Source organism: Pygocentrus nattereri, chromosome 4 (assembly GCF_015220715.1).
Source record: "Pygocentrus nattereri isolate fPygNat1 chromosome 4, fPygNat1.pri, whole genome shotgun sequence".
Classification (NCBI taxonomy): Eukaryota; Metazoa; Chordata; class Actinopteri; order Characiformes; family Serrasalmidae; genus Pygocentrus; species Pygocentrus nattereri.
In genome coordinates, this window is record NC_051214.1 from 17,326,725 (window position 1) to 17,345,383 (window position 18,659).

The following is an 18,659-nucleotide window of genomic DNA, read 5'->3' on the forward strand; positions in this document are numbered from 1 at the left end:
CAGCAACCACCAACTAGCCTGACTTCATAATGCTAATTGGTGAGTATTCTCTCAGTCATTGTTAGTAGCAGTAGCTTTTTGATTGAACTCCTCCTTCCGGTTTTAAGAGCTTCCTAGATTTTTCCTCTGAAAAATGAGACTAATCCTTTAAACTGCCTGTTTCTGTACAGTAGAGCTCATACAAGCATGTGTGTATAATTAACGTGAGTCCTATTACAGGAGGGGCCGCAAGCTCATATCCCCTCTGAGACTAGACTGTAGTTCACAAACAAACATCATTTTCAGCCCCTGCTTCTTTAATTTTTTGCCTACTTTGGGTTCATTTGTGAATTAACCCCTCAGTTACTGACGCTGCAGTTTTGGTGTCTACCAGCTCCCACATGGTTGTTAGGGGTCCCATCTCAGATTTGACCTCCAGATTTGAAAAGCTTTCACTAGTTTTCCTTTGGCTTTCCTCTTCCTCATGCAAGTGTGTTATCTTTTATCTAATCTCTTCAAAAATATCTCTTGAAAAATGAACTTGTACTTGGCTGTAAATTAAATAAGAGAACTGTTTTGCACTATTTCCCCACTGTGATAGTTAATGACTGGCTGTTTCAGTGATCTTTCATTATGTGGTCCTTTAATCATATGTACTTCAGTGTTTTGACGTACCGAAATGAGCCGCACAGATTTTATACACAGCTCAGCGACAGAGGAGGCAGAGACAGCAGTGAGGAATCAACAGCACTGAAGTGAAACCATGTGGGATGCAAAACAAACGCTCCATTCAGCCAAGGCACCTCATCTGTGTCTGATTGCTATCAGAAGGCGAGAATGGCTGTTGTTGTGCAAGGAGTCTTTGTTTTTAGGTAGGTTTGATTCTGCAGTGCTGTTTCTGAGCATCGCTGATGTGTGTTATGTAATGATGGCCCAGTTTCCTTGCTGTGTTGAGTTTGGTGTTGTCTGTTAAAGCTTCTACACGTACCCCCCATGTTTCCCAGTCCAAGCAGTCCATGTATAGAAACCTATGTTTTTTATGATGTTATGAACACCAACTCATTCACATGTTCAGCCTAGCAGTTTAGCCCCGCCCATTCACATGGAAGTACTATGGAATGTTTCAGCCCAGACAGAGATTCTCTAACATAAAGGGAGGTGGCAGCCCTGCCGCTGGAGGAGTGGCGCAGTGAGACTTCCGCAATTATAATGCACTGAACTACCGATGGTTACAGCTGCTGTAGCTACAAAGAATAGCATTTCACAGCCACTTTTCTGCGTTACTATCTGTTACTAGCTGTTGTGTAAAGTTTTTTTTCGTCTGAATGTTGTGAAATGAAATTAGATCAGTGGAGAAAAGAGCTCCACAGTTTGGGTGGTAAATTATAATTGTGTTTCTTTGTCTTGCTAACTAATTTATTTCGTATAAAACAATTGAAATCACTATCAGTGAGGCTGTAAAGCGTATTCGACATGACTGAGCACAATTTGGCCAAGTTAGATATTTGAGATTTGATAGATTGAGGTATTTTTGATGGGCTAATGTCTGAGAAACGACACACAGCATATTATATTTAGTTATTTTGCTATTTAAAAGAACAGTCTACAGACAATATGCACCGCCAAATGATCGTTTCAACATAATTGTAGGAGAATGTTGTCACCATGAAGAACACACATACACACGCACACACAAACACACACACATACATTCATACACACACAAACACACACTCACATACACAAACACACACAAATACAAACACACATACACACACACACACAAACACACACATACACACACAAACACACACATTTTACATTTACATTTACATTTATGGCATTTAGCAGACGCTCTTATCCAGAGCGACTTACAAAAGTGCTTGTCATTACTTCAGAATATCTCATGTTAATAAAGGTCGACATAATTTTAAAGAGCTTTGCTCTAAATTGCTACCTGAAGTTATCTTTGCATTGAGACCTAAAACAAATACAACAAGTAGAAAAATACCTACAACTCAACACAGAGTCTACACAACACTAAACCTGCTGAAAAAAAGTTTGTAATAAAATACAGTGAACAAAAAGAGGTGAAGATCTTTAATAGACAGTGTTAGTGATTAGATAAGTGTAGTGTAAAGAGATGGGTCTTCAGACGTCGTTTAAAGACAGCAAGTGATTCTGCTGTTCGGACACTTAAGGGAAGTTCATTCCACCACCTTGGTGCCAGGACAGAGACCAGTCTGGAGGCATGTTTTCCTTGTGATCTGTAAGATGGTGGGTCAAGTCGAGCCGTACTTGAAGCACGAAGGTCTCTCGGTACGGATCTAGCTTTCACCATTGATCTCAAGTAGGAAGGAGCTGGACCATTTTTGGCTTTGTAGGCCAACATCAGGGTTTTATATCTGATGCGAGCTGCTACAGGAAGCCAATGAAGGGAACGCAGCAGTGGAGTGACATGGCTGAATTTAGGAAGGTTGAAGACAAGTCGAGCTGCAGCATTCTGGATCAGTTGCAGTGGCCTAATGGTACGCATTGAAAGACCAGCCAGAAGGGAGTTACAGTAATCTAGTCTAGAAATGACTAAAGACTGACCGAGTACCTGTGTGGCCTCTCTAGAGAGAAAAGGTCGAATTCTCCGGATGTTGTAAAGGAGAAATCTGCATGACCGAGTCAGGTTAGCAACATGAGCCGTGAAAGAGAGCTGGTCATCTACAACTACCCCAAGACTACGAGCTTCTGTAGATGGAGTAATCAGGGTGTTCTCAAAGGGAATTGAGAGATCACACCGAATACCAGAAGATCCCGGGATGTAAAGCATCTCCGTCTTGCTTGGGTTCAGCTTGAGGTGGTGGGTTGTCATCCACGATGCAACGTCTGCCAGACATGCTGCGATCCGAGTCGAGACCTGTGTGTCATTAGGAGGAAAAGAAAGGATGAGTTGTGTGTCATCAGCATAGCAGTGATATGAAAAGCCATGAGAAGAAATAACATGTCCGAGTGAGCGGGTATAGAGAGAAAATAGGAGAGGACCCAGAACTGAACCTTGAGGAACACCAGTGGAGAGGTTGCATGGAGTGGATGTTGAGCCCCTCCATGTTACCTGGTAGGAGCGCCCCTCTAGGTAGGACTTAAACCACTTCCATGCTGTTCCTGAAATGCCAAGGCCAGAAAGGATAGACAGAAGAATCTTGTGATTGACAGTGTCAAAGGCTGCAGAGAGGTCGAGAAGAATGAGAACTGATGACAGTCCAGCTGGCCTTGCTGCATGGAGTTTCTCTGAAACTGCGATGAGTGCAGTTTCAGTAGAGTGGGCTGGTTTGAACCCGGATTGGTTGGGGTCCTGTAGCTGGTGTGTGCGTGTGTGAATGTATGTGTGTTTGTGTGTTGGATGTGTGATTCACACACACACAAAAACACACACATTCACACACACACATACACTCACACACACGCACACACAAACACACACACATACATTCACACACACACACACACTCACACACACACAGACACAAATACAAACACCCATACACACACACAAAAACACAGACATACATTCACACACACACACACACATATACATACAACACACACACATGCACTCACACACACACACAAACACACACAAACACATACACTCACCCACACACATCCAACACACACACACATACATTCACACACGCACACAAACACACACACACAAACACATACACACACATACACTCACACATACATACAACACACACACACACACACACACACAACACACACAAACAAACACACATACATTCACACACACACACATGCACTCACACACACACATACATACATACACTCACACACACACACACACACACACACCCATACACATACACACACACACATGCACTCACACACACACACACAAACACACACATACACTCACACACACAAACATCCAGTCACACGCGCACACACACACACACACACACACACACTCGTACACACATGCGTGTGCCAGGGTCATTAAAGAGAAATACTTTTGTTGTTTTCTGCTCTGTTTACATGAGGAGTGCCCAGACGCTTCGGCCCAAGTAAGCAAAAGTACTTAATGAAATATTTAAGCTGTGTGGCTAAGAGTGTACGCAATAGCTGGAGAACGTTCCAGCTCAGAACAGGCTTGAGCGGACTGATGATGGTGCTGGATATCACTTACAGAATTTCATCTATTGCAGTGGCTAATAAGTTGGACAATTTCAATATGATATTGTTCCATAATCTGCATTGTATTTTGTAATCAGTGAGCTGTAGCAGCCATGACATGATGTCTGTCTTTAGGGCACTGAATAAAATCCAAAAATAAAATTGAATGTAGCCCAGACTAATAATTTAATATCAGCAATGGGCTTCGGTGAGCAGTTACAATGATCAACTCCAGCTGCTCTACCTAGTGGGCTTCTTCAGCGTTTTCAGATGCAGGTTGGATCAAAATTCTGCAGGAAGGGAGACACCCTAGTTTAGATTTAGGAACAGCCTTTCAGGTGCAGACAGTCTGCTAACAGAGCATCTAAAGAGAATTCCTTGCAGGAAATTCCATCATCAGAAAGTTTTCACTTTTCTTGCCATCTTCAGTTGGTGTGGGCTGGGAAGCACAGCTGGACAACAGCATCTTACAAACAATCTTACAAGCCTGTCACGCAGTGTGTGTGCAGTGTACTGGCCTGATTGAGGGAGCTGGACCTTATACTGTATTGATCTAATGGGTCGCCACTTCATCATCATCAGAAAGGATGAAGAGGCCAATCTGTAAACATGCGCATATATTAAATTCTCCTTCTGTGTTACAGAAATATGAGATCCTGAGTCGCCATGACGACTTACATAAAGAAATAAATATATGTAAAGATAATAAACTGAGAAAAATTAGAATAGAATTTTGAAGAAATAAAATTACACTCAGCCAACCTGATAATCAACAGCATGACATGCCTTCCTTCACTGTACAGAGGGCTCTGATCACTTGTCAAGGTTTACTTCTAAGCAACAATCAGGGCTCTAAAGAATCCTGGTTGTTGCTTAGAAGTAAACCTTGACAAGTGATCAGAGCCCTCTGTACAGTGAAGGAAGGCATGTCATGCTGTTGATTATCAGGTTGGCTGAGTGTTTGTTAGTGAAGCCCATCCGGACACGATCTGCTGCTTTATGGGTTTGTTTGTTTGCAGTCAGCGCAGAGTTTATTTTTGAATGGTTGCTAAGTAATCTTGTATAATTAATAAACTGTGATTTGTTGGTAGAGAAGCTGGATGGCTGAAGGAAAATGATGTGAAGTGCTGTGAAGTGTCCCCCCCCTCCCCCCTCAGAAAGAATGCTCTAAAAATAGAACCAGTTTGTCATTGTGCCGGCCTGCTGAACCCACACTGACATCCATCTGTCCTCTACACAGCCCCTCTCTCTCTCTCTGTCCCTCGCTCTCTCTCTCTATCACTCTCTCTCTGTTTTTCTCTCTATGTCTCTTTATCCTTCTTTCTCATTCCATTTCTTTTTCTCTCTGTCTCTGTCTCACTCCCTCTGGCTCTTTCTATCTTTCTCTCTCTGTCTCTTTATCCTTCTTTCTCATTCAATTTCCTTTTCTCTCTCTGTCTCATTCCCGCTGGCTCTTTCTATCTGTCTCTCCCTCTTTCTGTCTCCCTCTCTCTGATGAGGTGCAGCAGTAGTAGCTGGGAGGTGTGATTGTGTGTCTCTCGCTGATACAAGCTTATCACTGTCACACACGCATGCAGCTGCAGCTTCTTCTGATGATGTGCACTCGTGAATAGGAGGTAATGCAGATGTGCTGCACTGCGAATGTCAATGAGATTAATGAGGAATTAGCCACTCGAGCTGCTCTTCCAGTCTGAGCAGAGATATGTCTTATAGTAAATGAGACGCTGCGGGCCACACGTCACTGCATCACTCCATCACTGCACTACTAGGTCTCTGCATCACTGCATCGCTGCACTACTGTGTCTCTGCATCACTGCACTACTGCGTCACTGCATCACTCCATCACTGCACTACTGCATCACTGCACTACTGCATCACTCCATCACTTTATCGCTCCAATCTTTCAAATGCTCTAGTGATCATGCTTCTGGTTTTGTCCCCAAAGCTCTGTAGAGTCTGCACCCCCCCCCCCCCCCCCCCCCGGGCTCTCTCTTTGTCTCTCCCCCTCTCTCTCTATCTCTCTCTCCTTCTGTCTTTCTCTGTCTCTCTCTCCCTCTGTCTGTCTGTCTCTTTCTCTCCCTCTCTCTGTCTCTCTTTCTCTCTCTCTCCCTCTCTCTGTCTGTCTCTCTCTGTCTTTCTCTCTCCTTCTTGCTCTCTCTGACTGTTTGACCCTTGACGCTGGTGTGCAGCATTGACGTCATCTCCCCGCCACTTTCAAATCGTTTGTTTGGCAGCATTTTGGGTACCCGGCGGAAATGATAAATGGCAAGAGAGTGACTGATAAGACACGGACCATATGCAAACATTGTATGAAAACAATGCCGTACACCGCGGCTAATACGAGCACGATAAGATAAGATAAGATCCTTTATTAGTCCCACAACGGGGAAATTCACAGTATTACAGCAGCAGCAGAGTAACAGGAGTAAGGCACTCAGTAGTAGAAACGGGAAACAGTATAAACCTTATCAACATTATAAATAATAAAAATTAAAGCTAAATCTCTAGACTATTTACAACAAAATAAGGATAATAATAAAATAAATGCATAGGAATCTGTATTGCACTTAGCATATTGCACAATGAAAAATATTCGCATTCTGAATGTAAGTGTATATTGTATTGTATGTGGTCTACTGGGAGCAGTGCTGGTTGTACAGTCTCACAGCAGCAGGAAGGAAGGACCTGCGATAGCGCTCCTTCACACACTTGGGGTGAAGGAGCCGGTCACTAAAGGAACTGCTCAGTGCTACTAGAGTCTCACGCATGGGGTGGGAGTCGTTCTCCAGCATGGATGCTAGCTTGTTAAGCATCCTCCTTTCTCCCACCGCCTGCACTGGGTCTAGAGGAGTCCCTAGGACCGAGCCAGCCCTCCTGATCAGTTTGTCCAGTTTCTTCCTGTCTGCAGTGGAGATGCTGCCGCCCCAGCAGACCACTCCATAGAAGATGACTGATGCCATCACTGTGTCGAAAAAGGTCCTCAGGAGTGGCCCCTGCACTCCAAATGACCTCAGTCTCCTGAGCAGGTAGAGTCTGCTCTGTCCCTTCCTGTAAAGTGCAGCTGTGTTGTCTGACCAGTCCAGTTTACAGTTAAGGTGCACACCCAGGTACTTATAAGAGACCACTCTTTCAATGTCCGTTCCCTGGATGTTCACTGCTGGAGGGGGATGTGTGCGCCTGCGGAAATCCACCACCAGTTCTTTGGTCTTCCCTGCATTGATCTGTAGGTGATTCCGCAGACACCAGTCCACAAAGTCCTGAATCAGTTCTCTGTACTCTCTGTCATCCTCATTTGTGATGCGGCCGACGATCGCTGAGTCATCAGAGAAATTCTGTAGGTGGCAGTTTGGTGAGTTGTACATGAAGTCTGCAGTGTACAGGGTGAAGAGGAACGGTGCTAACACCGTCCCCTGTGAGGCCCCTGTGTTACAGACCACCATGTCGGACACACAGTCCCTTGTCCTCACATACTGTGGACGGTTGGTGAGGTAGTCCAGGATCCAGTGTGTTAGGTGATGGCCCACCCCTGCCTGTTCCAGCTTGTCCTTCAGGAGACCAGGCTGTATGGTGTTGAAAGCACTGGAGAAATCAAAGAATATAATTCTCACAGTGCCCCCAGGCTTCTCCAGGTGAGAAAGAGCTCCATGCAGCAGGTAGATGATAGCATCATCCACCCCGATGCCAGGTTGGTAGGCAAACTGAAGTGGGTCCATAGATGAGCTCACCATAGTGCGGAGTTGTCTAAGGACCAGCCTCTCCAGTGTCTTCATCAGGTGTGACGTCAGTGTCGGTGCCTGTAGCTGCTGAGGTCCTTTGGGTGCTGTGTTTTTGGCAATGGCACCACACAAGATGTTTTCCACAGTTGTGGTACTCTCCCCAGCTTCAGGCCTGTGTTAAAAATGTGCTCCACTATCCCGCACAGCTGATGCCATCCGGCCCTGTAGCCTTCCACGATGCAGAGACATTTACAGCACCACCACAGCACAGTACTCAAATCAACAACTCCACCTGTGAAGAAAACAAGCCAGACAACGCTGACAAACACATTCAGACCTCAACTTCCACAGTCAAGCATCAGAGCCACAGCAATAACTAGAGGCATTGGTGTTTTCATGAGCTTCGTGAGCTTCGTTTTCGTGAGCTGAGTGTATCGTCACATGCCTAGTGGATACCTAGTGGATGATATCTGATATCATCATCTGTATTGTTCAGTATGAGCCTCTCAATTCAGTACAGTCAGCTGCCTGGAGTAAATAAAGTACATCATATTGGATTATGGGCTGTGTGAATATCATCGTGCATCCCTGTTCTCTACATATAAATAATCATGGGATTATTAAATTACACTTATGTAGCAGAGAGAAACGACAGCACCCTCGACTTCGTGCAGAGATTTTCCAGAGAAATAGAGAAAAGCTCCTCATCCCAGCACAGTCTGTCCATTAGCTACGCCAGCACACCACACAGTCAAGCAGCCCAGAGGTGCCTTTATAAACTTTCTCTCGTTCCTCTGCTTTTCCTTCTTTGCATACACACAATCGCACGCGCTCAGAGCTCCTTCACCCAGCTCAGCTCAATGTTTACACTCCTCTTAGCCTGTAAAAACAGAGAGAGAGAGAGGAAGGGAGAGAGAGAGAGAGAGACAGAGAGTGACACAGAGAGAGAGAGAGAGACAGAGAGACACAGAGACACAGAGATACAGACAGAGAGAGACAGAGGGAGAGGGAGAGAGAGAGCGAGACAGAGAGGCAGAGAGTGAGACAGAGAGAGAGACAGACAGAGAGACACAGAGAGACAGAGAGAGAGAGTCTGCAGTGTTGACCTGGTAAATGTTTCCTGTCTGCTCAGACTGAACCACAAACTCAGAAGCATGAAGAACCTTCTGATTACTGCTAAGAACGACTCTTAGGACAATAACTGGGCTGGATGGGCCGAGTCTCTTTTCCTCTGGAACTCTGACTGGTGTATCATGTGAAAATTCACGATAGAAAGAACATTAAAAAATTCTTGTACTATTATTTTATAAAACTGATCAAAGCAATTTGCTCTCTGTCAGATGTGCATGTGCACGGGAATAAACAAGGTGATTCATATAAACTAAACCTAACTGACCGAAAGGTTGCCGGTTCGATCCCCAGAACCGACAGTACGTGACTGAGTGTGTATGTGGTGTTTCATTGCACTGATAGGTTAAATGCAGAGGTGAAATTTCCCCGTTGTGGGACTAAGGGTCACTTAATAATAAAAGTCACTTAATTGTTGTTGTCAATTTCTTTAAACAATCCACTGTAGACGTTTTGTAGATTTTTACCATGTCATAAACTGACATTCGACTAAATGTTGATTAAATTCAACTTCAGCATTCTAATCAAAAACCTAACACTATGTCTAAAACTATATAGAGCCTAAACCCAAAAACCTACATCTTAGCACTAAAAAACCTGTGATACTGTTGAATGTGTAGTTATGAATAGTTGTGCAGCTTTATTACCTTTGACAACACAAATAACAGATCAGACTCGGAAACCATGGCCAGTGCTCATCATTAAAGGCCTCAGTTCAGGAGTCAAAAAAGAAATCAGGACATCCATAATTAAATCACAAGATGACGCCAAAGAACTTTAAATTATTAATAGAATAGTCCACCAAGCAAAATATCCAGCCAACAGAGGTTCTGTGGTCTAAGCTGACGACTGATGAAGGACTACAAGACCTCAAAACATATGTATGAAGCGAACAGCAGCATTAGCTTCAGCAGCAGAGCTTGTTCAAAAGTGATTTGAGACCTGATTCTCTTCTCAAACCTAAAAATAAAGGCAGACATAGCTGTTTACAAGCTAAAGCAGTGAACTGTGATGCTCTACATTTCAAAAGCACAGCGTTCAGTTGTGGCTTTGTGTCGCGTTTTGCATTGCAAAGTGTGCATGGCTAGCTGATTAGCACACTGAGGCTAACAAGCTGAGGGCATTGGGGTTAGGGTATTGCCACGAGTGGCCACTTGTGTAACGCCGGTCTGACGCACATATGAGTGGATAGTTAAAGTGGACGAGGGCAGGTTAAAACCAGAAACTGATCCCTTGGATTCCACTGAATTCAGCACATCACTGCTGTTGACAGAAAACCTTGTATCTCCATTTTTGTCATTGCTCTTTATATTGTATGTAAATTTCATGGTGAATGGACCAAAAGAAACAACCCAGAATTAACTGGAAAAAACTCTGGTTCCATTGACTTCCATTAAGAGTAAGGCATGTTTTTTCCTTCTCCTGTAAAGCTACAAGATTGGAGATACAAGGTTTTGTTCTGACAGCAGAGATACGGATGCTCTCCTCTGCTGCTTTAAAAGTTCTGTAGGTCTAAGGAACCCTCTGTGGAAGAGGCTGTGGGTTTCTATAGGAAAATTCCATCCAAACTTTCAGTTGCTTTAAGCGAGGAAGGCTGGCCACTTTGATTGACAAGACTCTTGTAAACTGCTTGGGTGGCCTTGCGCATAGAGTTCAATTCTGTGGTCGGTTCCATTAGCTTGTGGTTCTTCTGCACACAAGGTGGAGGGTTATTGGCTGTGGGTGCCGTTTGAAGCCCGACGTTCATACAGAAGTATTGCTCTGCTGTGTCGACTGCTGGGCGTTCAGGGCGCCCTTTGACTCTCTTCAGCCTCAAAGCAATTATAAGGACAGCTCTCAGTCCCTGGCTATTGCAAATTCCCTTAACTTTAATATCTGCCATGCCTTCAGGTTTTTGTGCTTTGGTGGAAAAAGAGCCCCCTCTACTGTACAGCTTTAGTATTACAGGGAGGAGTTTCCTGACTGTCCATTAAATTCCTCTTAAATTTAACACTAGAAGTCCCAGAGAGGGGTCATTTAACATTTCTACCTCTGGAACCCAGAGACGGGTCGAGTGACCTGAAGGATTTTAGCTAACATCCTATAATCACCGTCTTTTGTTCTGTAAATAAGGCCATTACTGGCGCACCACAGGAGGTTGTTGTTTGCCATTGAGTTTAGCTATTTAGTTTCTAGTTAGTTCTATTCAGTTTATTGTATTTGATAATATAAAGATTATACATTTTGTATTTAGTTTAGTTTTATTTGAGCAAAAAAGCATTATTTGAATGATTTTTTTTTTTTTATTTTAAATAGAGAATTAGAAATTTTACAGCAAGGTACAGCTGTGAGTAATGACCAGAAGCATTTGTGTCAAGAGGACTGAAATTTCAGCGTGAAAAAATTAAGAACAACTTTCCATGCTTTTTATTTTTGTTATAAAAAAATACAAAAAATACAAGGAATAAAACAATTCCACACATATTTACAATAGTCTGCAGTGGGGGGCTGCATGTGTGTGAGTGGCATTTCTTTGTGTGGCTAGCATTTCTTCACTCACTCAGCAGTCTGTCTGCACTGTCAGAACATACCTGGCACTGCCAGGATATGTCCCTGGTACATTTGCCACACGTGTATTTGTAGCAGTCGACACATCTCACAGTTGCACAATTGTTTGTGCATCGATGGTTGACCTGACACTTTGCCCTTTTGCCAGAGCTGGGTGTGGAAGGTTGTTGCCGAAGCAGTTTCTCCTTGCGTGCCTTCTTCTCACTCACATGAGAGTCACCCAACTCTTTTGCAAGCTCAACCAGGAGGTCCACCCATCTCTCCTGCACCCCAGTGCATGCCTGATAAAGCACATGTGCATTTAGTGCTGCCATGTCAATCATGTTGTAGAACACGGCGACTGGCCATCTCCGTGTTGCTGCACGCACGCTGTACTACCGCATTTGGTCCATTGGTATCCTCAGTCTCAACCACACTGTGCATGCTGCTGAGAATGTAGACGACCTTCTTCCGTTTGGGTGCATACACTGTCAGTGTTGCACTAGTGGTTGAAAACACCTGAGTGGTGAATTCAGTGCGGTCCATCTGTCTAGCGGATTGAGGAATTTCCTGGCGACTCTTGTTGACTGTGCCGAGGATAGTGGTTTTCCGGCTAAGCAGTCGTTGTGCAAGTGAGAGTGATGTAAAAAATTGTCCGTGGTTACAGTTCTGCCCTTGTCCATGAATGGTTCCATCAGCCTCATCACTACAGTCTCGGACAGTCTCTCCCCGTTGGGACGACTGGGGTCCTTGCCAAGATATGGGAGGACATTACAGATGTACTTTGATTTCAAGTTGCAAGCCACCCAAAACTTAATACCAAACTTGTCTGGTTTTGTTGCACTGTATTGCAGAAAACAGCAGCGAGTCTTTGACGGGAAAAGCTGTTCATCAATAGTGATGTGTCGACCAGGGTTGTAGGATGCGATGCAGTTGGTGACAAATGATCTCCACACATCAGAGATTGCAGCAAACTTATCGATCTCCACTCGCTCACTGCGTGTGAACATGTCATCAAAGCGTAGGTGTTGCATGATGTCTTGGAAGCGGTTTCGGGCCATAGTTGCAATGATCCTTGGGTTTGCAAGGTTTGCTGACCAGCTGTCACGTAGTGATGGAACCTTGGTCACCCCCCTCAAGATAATGACTGAAATAAATGCCATTAGTTCTGGGAGATCCATGAACCAATCCACCTGCTCTGTGTGACGTGCATGTTGTGTTGTCCATTCTTGAATGCTACGAAGCATGTCAATAGTGATGAAACAGAGGAAGCTCTGAAGGTGACTCCGGACACTAGCTCTTGGCTCTCCATCTGTAGGGTACGGTTCTATTGGGGTGAAATGGAGACGTTTCCCCACTTGTTCTTCACGCCACACTGTACCATCTTTTGCAGTCTCTGTTGGCTCACTCGCCAACCGAGTCTCCTCATCTGCAAGATAAATAATTAAAAATTAAACATTTTGTTTTGGTTCTAAATAAAAAAGATAGTCAGAAAATGGAAATAGGTAATTTGAGAAATCTAACCTGAAGACAGCTCAAAGTCCGAATCCAGTTGAAGGACTATGTCTTCTCCATCTGAGTCACAAGGGTTGGTGTTACTCAGGATCCGTTCCAATGCCTGTTGAGTGGTGAACCTTCTCTGCATTTTGTTTCTTGTGAACAAAATAGGTGAAGCAGTCACCTATTTATCCCCCACAGCACAAAAGGCTGCATGCAAATTTGCTAAGGTGTTAGCAACCTTATGCATGTCCCCTGCACAACAATGCAGCTGGGGGGTGGACAGACACTCAGGAGCAACTTACATTCTTTTGCTTACACCCTTTTGCAAGAGGTTGAGGTGGATCAACACAATTAATTTGTTTTCTTTTTCTAACTGTCATTTTGAACCCACTTCTTCCACATCTTTTTTAAAAACTTTTGCATATTTCTTGTAAAAGACTTTGTTTTGCAAACTATATGTACATTTGGCAAAATGACCTGTATAATGCAGCACAACATCACAGATCAGCAGCGAAAGGTCACATCTCCCCCATACACTTTATGTATGCTTCAAAACAAAATGTGTGTTTTATACAAATTGTCAGTTCCCTCAAAATGCCCAAAAAAGTCTCTTCAGCTGTGTTTCACGTGGTGTTTTGAGAATGTCACCTCGGTTTCAAGAAATGAGCCAAACCAATTGAAAAAAAAAAAGATCAACTTTAATTTAAATCAACTTTAATTTGTTCAAAATGTGCACCACCATGCCACCATGCTCAGGACATGCCCCCTCCTTCTACCTAACCATTAGAGCACTATCAGTCCTCTTTTGGCATGCATAGGCTTGCAGGTAACACACTATTCAACCTACCCCCAGCTAATCTATGTTTTTGTATTTTGCTAGCCAGCATGGTCAAACAGTTTTCATCCTTATCCTTCTTTTCTTCAAAAAAAAAAATAAAAGGTTTTGTCTATTTATTCTTTTACATTTTTATTTTTAACTTTTTCTTCACCTGCTTTTTTTTTTATTAGCCAGCATAAATTATTATTGGCCAGCTTATTTTGCTAGCCAGCATGGTCAAACAGTTTTCAAATAATATTCATATATACATACATGTAACAATGTAGAGAAAAGAATGAAGGAAATGGAAGAACAGGAGAAGAAAAAGCAGGTGAAGAAAAAGCCTTGTATTTTTTGTGAAGAAAAGAAAAAGAAAAGAACAAAAGGGGAAAGAAAATGTGAGCATAAAATATGTTGAGTAATAAAAAAACGGATTGGACGACAAAAAGAAAATAAAAAGAAAGGAATGAGAATGAGAAATATTTTTCATGTTTTTGACTAAGGACTAAGATATGAAGTAAATAGAATTCAAGTATATAAAGTAAGAAATGCATATATGTAAATTGCAATGTGTCTATTGATTTTGTAAGATTTTTTTTCCTGTGAATAATCTTGCTGCCAATTCCTGTATGTTTCTTGAAACAAGCTCACTCAGGCCTGTCTGTAGAATTTGGGCAGAGGGGGATGAGAGGTGTTTGTGTGTAGGCAGGCTATGGGTCCCCCTGCAGATTCCTCAGGTAATGGCCAAATTTACAAATGAAAGGATGCTAATTGGAGCCATCAGAGTCATCAGTTTGGACTAAGGGTCTTTTGACCCACTTTCAGGACTTCAGGGGGTAGGTTGAAATCTCTGGGACTTCTAGTATTAAAAGTGTGCAAATCTAAGAAAAGAAAGTTTTTACGGCATTTTTGGCATGTGTGTATTAATTTATGACAGTCTGTGAAGTTAGAAAGAGTGTTTTAAATGAGGCACAATACAGGGCAACCAATCATAAATGAGCTCATCAGCTTTATTTTATAAAGCATTTTTAAAGGCTTAAAGGCACAGCAAGAAAAACGACCTGTTCTAATTCAAAGGGATAAAGAGAGGTTGGGCTCTTTGACAGAGTTCTGTACAGACGGTCTATCCTGGAGTTCAGATGTTGGTGGTGGATGAGAAAAAGTTGGATCAGTAAATTCCTGATTGAAATCTCAAAATAAGTGTACTTTCTCTCTTGTATCTCCTGCTCTCTCACTCTCTTAGGAGAGAAATTTGAACTGCACGCCGGTACAGAGTCCACACCCAGCGTGGTGGTCCATGTGTGCGACAGTGACACTGAGGAAGAGGAGGAACCAAAGAATTGCTCCAAACCAAAAATCATCCAGACCCGACGCCCGGACCTGCCCGTCTCGCATTGACCTGTCCAGCTCGTTGTCCTCTGGCCTCGAAACCCAGAAGATCTGTTGCCCCCCGCCCCCGTATACCTTCTTAGGCACCGCACTCTGCAGCACCTGGCTCGTCACGCTAGCAGTGGACAGAGGCGCTTCCTTGTCCATCCCTCAGTCACGCTCTCCATGTGCACCATGTGAACAAATTTTATATTCCGTTGTCCGTTCTTCTCCATAAGCGCGCGCGCGCGCGATCTCTCTCTCTCTCTCTCTCTCTCTCTCGCCACCAACTACATTGTCACCCTGGTCACTTGTCTCTGCTTTTTAGCTCTAATTGGCTAACGGGGCGCACCGCATGCCAGCGTTAGACGTGCCTGTTTGCTGTTAGCTGGGTAAGCTGCGGCTTTGCTCTTGCTCATTATCCGCGACCCCGCAGCACCGCCCCCAGCTGGCGATAAGTAGTTTTGTTTTCATGAGGGCATGCTAACCGACTAATGCGGCGGCAAACCAGCGTTGCATGAGTCACAAGTAGCACCTGCGAAAAGTATATTATACAAACGAAACCAGTTCCTCGTTTTATATTCCTGAATGCTGTCTGTGTTGAACTGTCATGTCGCCATAAGTGCAGTCCACCCACACAGACCTTCTTCATCAGGCCAGTGCATGCTCTCTGCTCACGCTCTGTTTGTGTGATTTCCTTTGGGGGGTGTGTGTGTGTGTGTGTGTATCAGTCGAGTTCTGGCTCATGTCTCTCATCACTCGACAGTGTTTCTCACAGAAAACGATGCTTTTTTCCAACGTTGAACTGAAACACGAACCCTGGAACCATGCAACACCTTTCAGTGGAGAAACTGTGATATGACTTTTCTGTGATTTCTCCTAAATGTGAACCTTTCTTCTCTGTCTCGTCCCACCGAAGTGTAAAAAAACAAGCCAATCCTGTCCCATTTCAGGAATCTGTATAATGCACGGTTACTTGTTTGCTGAGATTATTGTATTTGTCCGGTCCCATCCGACGCTTTCCGTTCTGTGTGTCTCCACGAGCAACTGCAAGTCAGAACACAACCAACGGAATGATGTGACACAATTACACATCACACGAATCCTCCAAGTGCTATTACAAAAAGGTGCGGGGCTGATGAAGAGCTATTGTTTCCTTAATCAGCTCCTGTCTTTTTGGCGTGCCTAACTCGTTTGCAGGTCCTACAGATCCTTCATTAAAACAGATGCCCTGCTGTATGTAAACGAAGACACTAAAGCATGTCCTTCAGCTCCTCTCAGTGTATCAGCTATTGTACAAAAGACACAGTGGACACATCCTGCACCATCAGTTAGAACTGTGGAGTTTCCTGTACCATGATATACAGAAAGTATACTGAAATACACTAGTACGTTATGTACTAGTAAGTACATAAGACGTCATTCGGCTACTACCACCCCGACTCCCCACCCCCAAAATGCTGTAAATTTTTCATTTTCCATGCCAGAAACTTGCTTTAATATGCTCAGACTTTTGGCTTGTGTAATGATGTTTGAAAGTCCTTTTCCCCGCAGCGCATCAGCCCTGTGATGTGCCATTGTCGTAGTAACCGATCGAAGCTCTTGTGTGATGTATTAATGTCATGAACGTGCTTTTCTAAACAAGCTTGAAGAAGCTCGCAGGCTCAAGTGTGTACTGTTCAGTGTTTAAGGATGTAGCTTCAGTGTCCGTACACTCCATATATCATGACTCCCCGTACGTTCTCCCAAAAATACTCTCCTCTGAGATTCGATACCGTGGGATTAGGGAAGAATCGAATGGCAACAGATTAATGTGGTCTGCCTGTCATTGTTTTTTAGTCCTCTAGTTGGTGATATGCATGGCTTCAGTTAACTACAGTTCAGGAAACAGGGTACTCTCCGTTCTGCCACCGCATTCCTATCTGCATTGTGACTCACAGTGTATCTCTCTGCCTCAGGCTCAATTAGAGTCTATCTGACTAGCAATGCATGATATCGTTGCCTCCCAGACAAAGGGACCAAACCATGTAGCAACATAAATCCCCAAACCAGAACAGTGAGAGATGTTAAACCATGTGTCTGTATAGTAACATTTAATGTACATTTACATAACATTCACACTGAGTATTCATTTCTGGTGCAAACACACCACTGGTCAGTCATGTCTGTGTACTGGACAAAAGCAATATAACGAGACTGATATGACCTTAACGTTAAGATGGCGCCCCCTGTTGTGCCCATCTTGCACCAATAAGTTCTTCCCATACACTCCTACAATCTACAAATTCCAGCTCCATGTACAGAGATGACACCAGCTTACCTTGCTGTACGTTACTGAACATTTCTGTGTGATTCCAGCACTTTGTTAGTCACGTAACTGCACACTGTATCCGTAAAAGGTCGAATATTCAATTTTTAACATTTCTTTCTGGACACAGTATATTATCTTTGCTCTTTCGAAAGTCTGTTTGTTTGATCAGGAGTTAGTGTAAATGTTGTTGAGGAAACAATATCTGTATTGTGTACTCATGCAAGATTATCTGTGTTCTGGTCATTTACATGTCTGACCTGCCTGCCTACACAAAGAAGACATATCTGTATATATCAATACTATTTTTACTGCATTTTTGTAGAAATATTCATGGTAGCCATGTATAAGTAGTCGAAATGATTCTTCGTTAGTATTAAAAGAGTTTGGTTTTAATGGTTTGGTCTTGTCTGGTTATTTCAGTTGGCAATGCAACAAAAAGGCAAAGTGTACGTAACATCATGGCAGCAGAATAATGCACAGCTCCTTTATAGAATGTGAATACGTTCATATAATTTACAAATATATTTATTTATTACATGAATTATTAAACATTCATTTTTTCTTATGAATTAGTGCTGTGTTTTTGTACAAACATCAGGCTCTTATTTTATAATGAACAATTTAATGCAGTGGTTTGTCTTCTCACATTTGATTGAACATCATCCATCCATCCATCCATTTTCCAAGCCACTTCTCCGTCAGGGTCGCGGGGTGATTGAACATCAGTCTGATTAAATTAGTAGAAAATCGAATAACTACAAACACTACAAACCTTTTCAAAAAGGTTGAGCTGTGCAAAACGACTGTACATCAAATCCTACATATCAAATGTCGAAACAGAACTTTTATTGTATTTTTGAAAAGTAAATATGCCTGTTTTGAATGTGTTGCTCACTGTGTTGCATCACCTCTCCTTTTAACTTTCCCTGTCCTTATTTGATACAGGATTTCAACTGTTTAACAGTTTCAGGGTCTCCATTTTCATATATTCATTTCATAATGTGCAAAATGCATCTGTGATTTCTAGAAACACTTTCTAATTTTGATTCGTTGGACCACAGGACACTTTTCCACTTCCCCTCAGTCCATTTTAAATGAGCTCAGGCCCAGAGAAGGTGGCAGTATTTCT

At 43.1% G+C, this 18,659-nt stretch overlaps 1 protein-coding gene across 2 annotated transcripts in view; it reads left to right on the forward strand.

The window, feature by feature from the left end:
- rcan2 (regulator of calcineurin 2) overlaps positions 1-17,923 on the forward strand; it is a 139,127-nt gene extending 121,204 nt beyond the window's left edge. For both annotated transcript variants that reach the window (XM_017701011.2, XM_017701012.2), the window contains one exon: positions 15,095-17,923. In XM_017701011.2, the coding sequence (XP_017556500.1) occupies positions 15,095-15,249 (155 nt within the window). In that variant the 3' untranslated portion in view covers positions 15,250-17,923. The remainder of the gene's footprint in view (positions 1-15,094) is intronic.
- Positions 17,924-18,659: the final 736 nt, after the last annotated feature.